This window comes from Bufo bufo, chromosome 6 (assembly GCF_905171765.1).
Source record: "Bufo bufo chromosome 6, aBufBuf1.1, whole genome shotgun sequence".
In the NCBI taxonomy this organism is placed as follows: domain Eukaryota; kingdom Metazoa; phylum Chordata; class Amphibia; order Anura; family Bufonidae; genus Bufo; species Bufo bufo.
In genome coordinates this window covers 52,076,252-52,086,467 of record NC_053394.1, presented here as the reverse complement: position 1 = coordinate 52,086,467, position 10,216 = coordinate 52,076,252, and the positions used below count along the sequence as shown (strand labels likewise).

At 39.8% G+C, this 10,216-nt stretch overlaps 2 protein-coding genes across 2 annotated transcripts in view; both read left to right on the top strand.

Moving 5' to 3' along the window:
• Nucleotides 1–2,214: 2,214 nt before the first annotated feature.
• Nucleotides 2,215–3,954, top strand: HMX3 (H6 family homeobox 3). The gene is made up of 2 exons (XM_040437085.1): nt 2,215–2,515; nt 3,332–3,954. The coding sequence occupies exons 1-2, from the start codon at nt 2,215–2,217 to the stop codon at nt 3,952–3,954; spliced, it is 924 nt and encodes a 307-aa protein (XP_040293019.1).
• A 5,790-nt stretch (nt 3,955–9,744) lies between these two features.
• Nucleotides 9,745–10,216, top strand: part of HMX2 (H6 family homeobox 2) — a 33,048-nt gene continuing 32,576 nt past the window's right edge. Inside the window, exon 1 of the mRNA XM_040436947.1 lies at nt 9,745–9,829. Within this exon, the coding sequence (XP_040292881.1) occupies nt 9,750–9,829 (80 nt within the window). The 5' untranslated portion in view covers nt 9,745–9,749. The remainder of the gene's footprint in view (nt 9,830–10,216) is intronic.

Genomic DNA, 10,216 nt, shown 5'->3' with positions numbered 1-10,216 from the left:
ATAGATAGATAGATAGATAGATAGATAGATAGATAGATAATAGATAGATAGATAGATAGGAGATAGATAGATAGATAGATAGATAGATAGATAGATAGATAGATAGATAGATAGGAGATAGATAGATAGATAGATAGATAGGAGATAGATAGATAGATAGATAGATAGATAGATAGGAGATAGATAGATAGATAATAGATAGATAGATAATAGATAGATAGATAGATAGATAGATAGATAGATAGATAGATGATAGATAGATAGATAGATAGATAGATAGATAATAGATAGATAGATAATAGATAGATAGATAGATAGATAGATAGATAGATAGATAGATAGATAGATGATAGATAGATAGATAGATAGATAGATACAGATAGATAGATAGATAGATAGATAGATAATAGATAGATAATAGATAGATAGATAGATGATTGATAGATAATAGATAGATAGATAGATAGATAGATAATAGATAGATAGATAGATACAGATAGATAGATAGATATGAGATAGATAGATAGATAGATAGATAGATAGATAATACATAAATAGAAAGACAGACAATAGATACAAATAAAATAGATAATAGATAGATAATGGGATAGATAGATAATAAAATAGATGCTGATGTTTGATGTCCACCCAGTGACTTCTCCCGGGATGAACCTGCAGAATGACATCTTCTCCAGAACTTCTCAGGTTCTCCCAGTAGTCCCTGACCCAGGACTGTCTATCCGGGTGTTTGCCCTGTGCCCGGGGATCTGCTGTAACCGGCCCCCTGTGGTCAGTGACCTCTGTGCTCCATAGGGTTATAGACAACAGCTTCCTAACCACAGAAGAGTCCATCAGGCCATAGATATATCTGAGGTCTTATCCACTGACTGCATCATCATCAGATCTACAGTGTGACATGGAGGAATAGACGGAGCAAGAGACTGCAGACAGTGACATACTGTACAGAGTGCACCTACCGGCCACATACCTACCTGTTACTGGAAGACGGGATGGTCCAGCAGTGGGAAGATAAAAAGATATATAATAGAAATAGATAGACAGATAAATAGAAAGATAGATTGATACGAGATAGATATCTCCTATCTCATATCTATCTATCTATCTATCTATCTATCTATTATCTATCTATCTATTATCTATCTATCTATCTATCTATCTATCTATCATCTATCTATCTATCTATCTATTTATCTATCTCATATCTATCTATCTATCTATCTATTATCTATCTATCTATCTATCTATCCATCCAATGGATAGATAGATAGATAGATAGATAGATAGATAGATAGATAGATAGATAAATAGAAAGACAGATTGATAATAGATAGATAATGTTGTGTTATTTCTATAATGGATGTTTAAATGAATTATATATGTAAACTGCGCTGATAATTCGCATTGGGGGGGGGGGGGGTAGTGCAGCTGGAGGTCTGAGGCCGGGTGAATGTGGGGGGGGGGGGCGCTCAGATCGATGCGATGGAGATTGGACAGATTGACTCGGTCAAGGATTTATAACATCGGCTGAGCTTCCTGACGCAGATAAATAGATACATGCCATGTTCTGTCTGTACCTGGCGGGCACATGGGCAGAGCTGGCACTGCTGACACTGTACAATGTCCTGGAGAAGTTGGTAGCAGAAGTTTGGCACTATATTGTGTGTGTAAAGCAGCAGTGCCCCCTTCCCCTGAGCTGTGTGCCCAGACGTGTGCCCGCTTCTGGGGGGTACAGAAGTCCTGTCCTTTGTGCTGTCCTCATTTGCTGCCTAATTGGACTCTATAAAGCCCACAGTGGAGAGTCCACCCAGCCTATGGGCAGAGCAATAAGTGTGAGGAGCTGGGCAGTGCTGCTGTGCTGAACCCTCCTCCACCGCCTGGTCCTCTTCCCTCCATCCCTCCTCCTCCTCCTCTTTGACTCTTCCATCTCTCGCTTTTTCCCAGTTGCTATTAGCCTTCCCAGTTTGCAGGTGCTGACTGTCTACTCCCTGGATGGCTGTTTAGTTTGTCATTGTACCTTCCTGGCCTTCCTTTCAAATGTTTGCTTGGGAGTTGTAGTCCCCTGGCCAGCTTCTCATCATCTCCTGGATTTGGGGGGTCCATTTGGAAAGAGAGGGGGGAAAAAGAAAACTTTCATTTTTAATTTTTTTTGTTATTTTTTATTTTTTTGGTTGATGGTTACATCTGACCTCAGCCATGCCAGAAACGGGACAAGAAAGCAATAGCACTCCGGCCAAGGAGTCTCCCTTCTCCATCAAGAGCCTCCTGACTTGTGAGCCACCTAAAGCAGCTCGTCCACCAAAAGCTCTCTTCACCCCCATCAAAGGGACCTTGGATGGAGCCGCCTTTGCCTTTTCCCCCCTGACTGATCTCTCCTTTCCAAGGCTGGAGATCCCAACTCAGAGGTTCGCTTTACCTGCACATTACCTGGAGAGGTCCCCTGGCTGGTGGTACTCCTACACCTTGACGCATGGAGGTCATACACCCAGGACTGAAGGTAAATCATACCAGGTTCCATCAAGTTTTGTTAGATGAAGGGTTAAAGGTGATGCCACATAGCTACAACTCCTAGCATATCCTCAGGGGGATAGCCCCAAAATTGCTACCTTACTAGAAAGAAGTCGTTCGAAAACGCATACATCGAACGATAGTATGGACCGATGAGATCAAACCTCAGCCAAATTCTTCTCGGTGCATTTCATTTGCCTAGAACAATGTGAGAAGCGGAGAAGAATGAATTTCTTATACTTTTTATTGGAGGAGACATTTCAATTAGCTTAAACTGGAATGAATAGGTCCCTGCTAATGTCCTAATGGACAGGTGTATTAATAGGGAGGTAAGTGCTCCTGAGTTTCAGATGTTCTCTGATAGCTTTTTTTCGGGCAATGAAGAAGAGTTTGATGGATGAAAAGAAAGATAATGAGATAAATAGGAGGGAGAGGAAATTGAGCTTTTTTTAGGTGCATTGGGCTCTCATCATCTTCTCACATTACCTTCCTTTTTTTCTGGATCTACATATTATAAGGCAATTATTCAAATAAGGAGAACTCAAAGTATCAAAGGGAATAGGGATCATATATATGTGGTTGATTTATATACATGTTGGGTTCTTCTAATTATTTGTGGACCCTAGTGATAATATGTTGTGTGGTGGACCATACACCTAGGCTGCTGACCTTGCTCTGGGCTTGGTAATTGCATCATGTTCCTCAGAAGACATGGTTGCAGATAAATTGGTTGTAACAATGACATGATAGATAATGTTATTGGGACGATGATTAATGACTCCTCTGTTGATTTGTGTTTTGATAGTTCCTGAGAAGAGCCTTCTGCTCGGTCCATCTTCACCTGTCTCTGGCGGTGAAAGAGAGTCTCCAGAGCCCATCCGCAACCTCAAACAGGACCTGGACCACAAGGAGAGCGACTCCAAGAGCCCAGAAGAAATCATCCTGGAAGAGAGTGAACCTGAGGAAGGAGGCAAAAAAGATGAGAGTGGTGAGGACTGGAAGAAAAGGGAGGACAGTCCAGACAAGAAGCCCTGCAGGAAGAAGAAGACCAGGACGGTGTTTTCCAGGAGCCAGGTTTTCCAGCTGGAGTCCACCTTTGATATGAAGAGATACCTGAGCAGTTCAGAGAGGGCAGGACTGGCAGCCTCTCTCCATTTGACAGAGACCCAAGTCAAGATTTGGTTCCAGAACCGAAGAAACAAGTGGAAAAGGCAACTAGCAGCAGAACTTGAGGCTGCCAACCTGAGCCACGCGGCTGCCCAGAGAATTGTGCGAGTGCCCATCCTGTACCATGAGAACTCCTCCAGCGCTGAGAGTGCAAGCTCTGCGGCCAACGTGCCAGTCAGCCAGCCCCTCCTGACTTTCCCCCATCCAGTCTACTATTCCCATCCTGTGGTCACGTCAGTCCCCTTACTGAGGCCAGTCTAAGGGCACCTGCTTGGCACCTGATTTTTATTTTCTTGTGTGGTAGGGATGGACATATATTTTATAAGAACCTCTGGTGGACAGGACAATCCACTATCATTGAAAGCTGCAGGACTTGAAATATTTGTAAGTATTGAAAGTGTCTTTGAGTTCTGCGACATTTTGAGGGAACTCAGGACACGAGGACTTCTAAAATACAGGTTTCCACTTTTTTTTCTTTTTTAAGTGAACAACCCCCCTCCCTAAAAAAAATAATTTTATTTTATTATTTCATCCATTTCTTGTGCCAAATGCAGAACCCCTCTGGCACCAAAGTTTTCCAGAGCACATTGTGTTCTGGGCGCATTCACTGTATATTCCTTGTGTTGTTCATTTTTGTAAAAATAAATCTGTTTAATTATTATTATTATTATTATTATGTTTTTTTGTTGTCATTTTTTATTATAAAATCTGTTATTTATTATATTTTATCTTCAGAGCCCCCGTCCTGTTCTTTTCATCTAGAACATAGACTTATTGACGACTTGAAACAAACTGTAACATTTAGGATTATTGTTATTTCTTTTTTTTTTTTTTTATGTTAAAATATCTATCTTTTGGATTGTGCAATAGGAGGAGAGAGAAGGTTTGCAGCCCTATTTTATCGTGATGGTTACATTGCAGAAAATAAAACAATTAAAAAAAATTCAGTCTTAAAAAATAATATCTAAATTTGAACTATTAACTCCAAACATTATTATTAAATAAAACACATTCACACACTTTTTTTTTTTTTTTTTCATATTTAAAGGGAAAGAAGTGGCTGTGTACGATGAGAACAGGAGCTGGGCTTTGTATTAAGGGACAATCAATGTAATTTAAGTTATTTTATAAATGTACAGAATCCATACAAGTACAAGGTGGGCCTGGGACTGCCTGTGTCCTGCTCTGGTCTCCATGACTTGTTGCTATATAGGAGGGGACATCCTCCAGCAGAGCGCACAGGCAGCTCGATCCTCACCTGCTTCTGGGACATGTTGCAGAATTTGTTTTTGTTTTTTAAATAAAATATATTTGTAAAATAAAATGAATGTTTGTTGTGAAACTGAAATAAAAGACAATTTCCTTATTTTGTCTGTGTGTTCTTTTCTTTGGTACATGGGGCAGAACGTGCTGTTTTATGTAAAGGTGACTGATTGTATCCATGTGTCTGAAAATAATAATAATAATAATAATAATTATTATTATTATTATTATTATAATATAAAATTCCCACTAGGTACATTTTATTGTAATTTTAAATCGAGATTTTTAGGAGTGAATTTTAAGTCAAGGCGTTTATATGCAAGTTACAAATTATAGTAAAATAGAAGGGTTACAGCTATACAGTCTTCTTTCTCTTCTTATTCCTGAAAGTAGTACACTAAATAATAATAATAACAATAATAGTAGTATTCGAAGTAGTACATAGTAGTAGTAACATTTGGCAACTACTAGTAGTAGAATCATATGGTAATAAGTAGCAGTAGCAGCAGCAGCATTAGAATGCTTTTGATTTTTTATTATTTATTATATTATTTTAATTAAATACTATATATATATATATATATATATAATTTAAAAACATTTTATTATTTCTAGTAGCTTGACACTTTAGAATAGTAATAATTACTAGAATTATATTAATGACAATTATACATATAGTGGTACTATTATTAGTTATCAATAATTATTAGAATTATGATTACCACTATTTGATACTTTATAATGATTATAATATTACTGATATTTTATATTTTATTTTATTTATAAATATTGGCATCATCATCATCATCATTATTATTATTAGTTGTTGTAGTAGTAGTAGTATTATAAATAATAATAATAATAGTAGTAGTAGTAGAAGTACTAATAACATTCTCTATTATTCTTTATTTATTTGAGGATAAATAATCTTTATTGATTTGAATATAATAATAGTTATTATAGCTGTTGTTATTTTGCACCAGCATTTGATGATGATGATGATGATGATGATGATTACTTATTCATGTCTTGAATTATGAGTGTCTTATTCATCCTTACTACTTCTGCCTCATCCCCTTTATTGCTATTGCTCTTATTTTTGTCCTCACCACCACCACCACCACCATTATCCCCCATCACCACTATCATCTCTTTATTCCCCCCTGGATGATCAGCTGCCACCAGCTTTATGCACCTAAACCATTTCCCCACTCCTGGATACATTTCATCAGTACACTTGATGGGGTGAAGATCCGTAGTGAATGCCTGTGCTTACCTACCTAAAGAAGATCCAAATAAAAATCTATCAGCCATCCTGAGTGAATGTAGCAGAGGGGAACTAATTCTGCAGCCATCTGCCCCTGGGAGGAGGACGAGGTTCAGCCTTGCCTCCATAGACGGTAATGGAGATCCCTTCTTCTATTTAAAAAAAAAAAATTTCCTAAATATTTTCACACCCCGTAAGCCAATTAACAATTCTAAGAAATGTCATTAAGAGAAGCCTGAGTTTTGTGTACACAGCAGGGTGAACGTGTTCCTGCTCCTGGCTATGGGTCTTGATCTTGTTCCTTCTCCCAGGCCTCCCACCCTCAGTCCTGGCAGAGCCTCTGCTCTTGTGATGATGATAGAGATGAACTCTTAGTATCAATTTGTGTCTTTGTTTTTGTTCAATGATTTCAAAGCAAGCTGAAGACTTTGAAATGTAGCGTTTATTTGCAGATCTCCCCCTGGCATGTGACACAGCTGGAAACTAAACCTTCATATTTGAAGTCAAAATATGCTGCCCTTGTGTATGGGACAACATGGGGAGGCGTCCACTGTTTGCAATACCAACTCCCAGACAAGTCAGAGGGAGCTCATTAAAGTGTTTCAATCCCAAACACGCGCCAGATTTCACAGAGATTATCCACATGTTACCAAATCACGAGAAAAATAACTTTTTTATTTAGGGTTTAGTGGCTGCAAAACGCTCCTTGACTTTTCCAGTCTTTTCGAGAAGGTGAATTACAAGGAGGTTGTAACCAGAACGAGCCGATGAGTGTTATTGTATCAATTGTCAGCAGAGGCTCCTGCCAGAACAGGTTCGGTTCTGCTCCAGCCATGGGACATACTGGGGGGCATGGTGGAGATCAGGGACCAAGCTGCACCCTGTGCTCCTATCCATGCCAGGGGTGGATGACTTACCAGGTACCACAGGTAAGTGTATCCTAGAGCTTTACTAGGATGGAGACAAGCTGCTGAACGAATCCACCTTCTACATTGTGCAAATATTAAGTCATAGACTGATGATAGATGGAAAAGAGAGAACTAGATACATAGAGATGGATAGATACTAGATAGATAGATAGATAGATAGATAGATAGATAGATAGATAGATAGATAGATAGATAGATAATAGATAGATAGATAGATAGATAATAGATAGATAGATAGATAGATAGATAGATAGATAGATAGATAGATAGATAGATAGACTGATGAAAGATACACTGATGATATGGATAGACAGATAAATAATGAATGGATGGATAGATAGACATAGAACTATAGATACAGATAGATAGATAGATAGATAGATAGATAGATAGATAGATAGATAGATATACAAATATAGATATAGATAGATAGATAATAGATAAATAAAAAGACAGACAGACAAGATAGATAGATAGATAGATAGATAGATAGATAGATAATAGATAGATAGTATACCGATGGTTTATATGAGCCTGACCAAGCTCAGTGTGATGTGTATAACAAAGCAACATACAGTACTGTTGTGAATACAGTAGATATACAGACATTAAGAAAGCAAGGGAAAAAAAAGAAAGAAAGAAAAAGAAAGGGAAAATAGATAACAGATCGATATAGACTAGCCTACACGTATATGTGTTGTACGTGTAGTGTATATGTATTGTATGTGTAGTATATATATAAATATATACACGCTAGTAAATTTAATAACAGTAAAATATTATAAAATACTTTAAAATGTTGTTTTTAAACCGCCAGCAGACTTGCGGGCAGCTTGTTTTGCACGCACACATCTGCACAGGGACTTGTCCCCCTTCTTCTCCAGGTTGCATTAAGGACTGTTCTCTGGTAATGACCCCGCCATTAGCTGCTGTGATTATGGGGGACGTTTCCTGTGCTGGTGAAGCTGGAGTGGTAACTAGTAAATGAGGGGCATTAGGAAAGGGGTCGTGTGTGCAGATGAGGAGGCCGGATTCCCCCACCTGTGTGCAGCCTCCACATCCCCTGAATAAAGCCAATTAAACAATTACTGGAACAAAGAGGAGCCTTCACAGCAGAAATCATTGTGCGCTCCAAAGAGACAACACTGGTGCAGATTCGGGATGGGTAAAGCAAACAGCTGCCCCTTCTTCTTCTTCTTCTTCTTCTTCAGAAGAAGAAGAAGAAGAAGAATATACAGCAAAGTTGTATCCCGAGCTCATCCTCACCATGTTCTGCATGGAAGGGAGGGGTCTCAAAGGGAGCTTTAATGTTTAAAGTGCTCAATTGGCACAGAGCATGGCACATGGCACAGTGTAGGCGAATGGCACAGGCAGTCCTTGTTGCCTTTCTAGATGCCCCAATTTTATATCACTTGGGTAGAGTGAAGGCAATATGGATGCTGCTGCCATTTTCTTTGAGTGTCTTCCCTGTGCCACAGCACCCAGAAATGGTAAGGGTCTGTGCCACAACACGGTGCCAGGGTGGCACCGCATACCAAGCTTTACATTGGACATATCAAGCTGCTGCTATGGTTTTGGCATTGTCCCTTTAGCTTAAAAGCACAGTGCAGTAAATATCGTGCTTGATTTTTAAATTATTCAACTTACTTTTTATTATTATTATTATTATTATTATTGCCACATTCCCGATACATTTAGTAAGGCAGTGTATTAGGTTATGCCAGGGTGGCATCGCTTGGGAAGATTTATATTCCAGCTGATACTCTAGTTGTATGTTACTGGCACAGGGGAAGGCATGCCACTGATAATATTAAGATTTTTAGTGAGTAGCCATAATAATGCCATGTGCCAAATAATGCCAAGTTTCATGGCATGGAGCTCTCTGGGTAATGTTGTGCCGTAATCTCCAGCAATAGCAATGCCAAGGTGGCCTGATCTATAATGCTATGCCCTTAATGAAGCACAATGAGGGTTCCAGTCCTGGCATAATGCTCTCTGTGCCAAATTAAATTTTATCTTTAGACCTTTTGGGGTGATAAAAGAAATGCCATGCGTAATGCTAAGCCTTGCCATGGCACTAAGTCTGCCACTGCATCCAGCAACAGCCATGCACCCTGCCCATGGATGCCCTAGCAGCTTGGGCCCTATAAAGTTTAATATTGATGCTAGCTAGACATGCCAATGATTTGGAATCCATTGCTGTGCCCTCTCCAGACCTGGCACAGGATGGGATGCGCCCTGCTTGATGCTCTCTATGCCCTTCCTGCCCCATTTTTTAGCCTTTGATGTGGGCAATCCAGTCAAGCGGTGCATTTTCCTTGGCAATCTGTGAATAAGTCCCAGGACACTTGTGTTGATTTCTTTGGAGTTTGACTTTTAAATCTGAGCGTTTGTTTGCAATTATGAAAATGCAGCATTGGCCATGTCCAGTGTTTGGTATCAGACTGAGCAGATCCCGCTCGGCTGTTTGCACTCACAACACACATGTATTTCTTTTATTTGATAGTAAATACTCCGACTCTTTGTATAGCAAACAGCAGAGAAATATATAAATTTCCAGCCTCCACATTCACTTCCATTACACGGCAGAGGACCAGATGCTGACACTACACCCTGCACACCTGGCTGCAGCTTCCTCCAGGACCTGGGCACACAGGAGCCTCAGCAACCAGTGCAGGTCAGTGCCATCTCCCAGCCATGGGTGCATGATCTAACTTATGGAGGGGGAGGCAGGGCAGGCTTAACCCCTGCTGTGCCAAAGGCTCCAATTCCCTATCACTGACTGCAATCGGCTGGAAAGGATTTCCTAGTGGAGAACATCCCAAATCTGCAGGGAGGAGAGAGGAGAGCAGTCATCATTAGATTTATAGCATGCTGCACACAGTCACATAATGAAATAATTGCAGAGGGAAACCGATCCTTGTCATGGATATTAGCCAGGGAATACAATAGGCTCCTTGGGGGGTGGGGAGCGAAGGGTTAAAACTCCATGTCTCACTGCCAGTATACTGTATATATGCCACACAGAGTGCAATATACACATACTGGGGGGGTCACAGCAGAG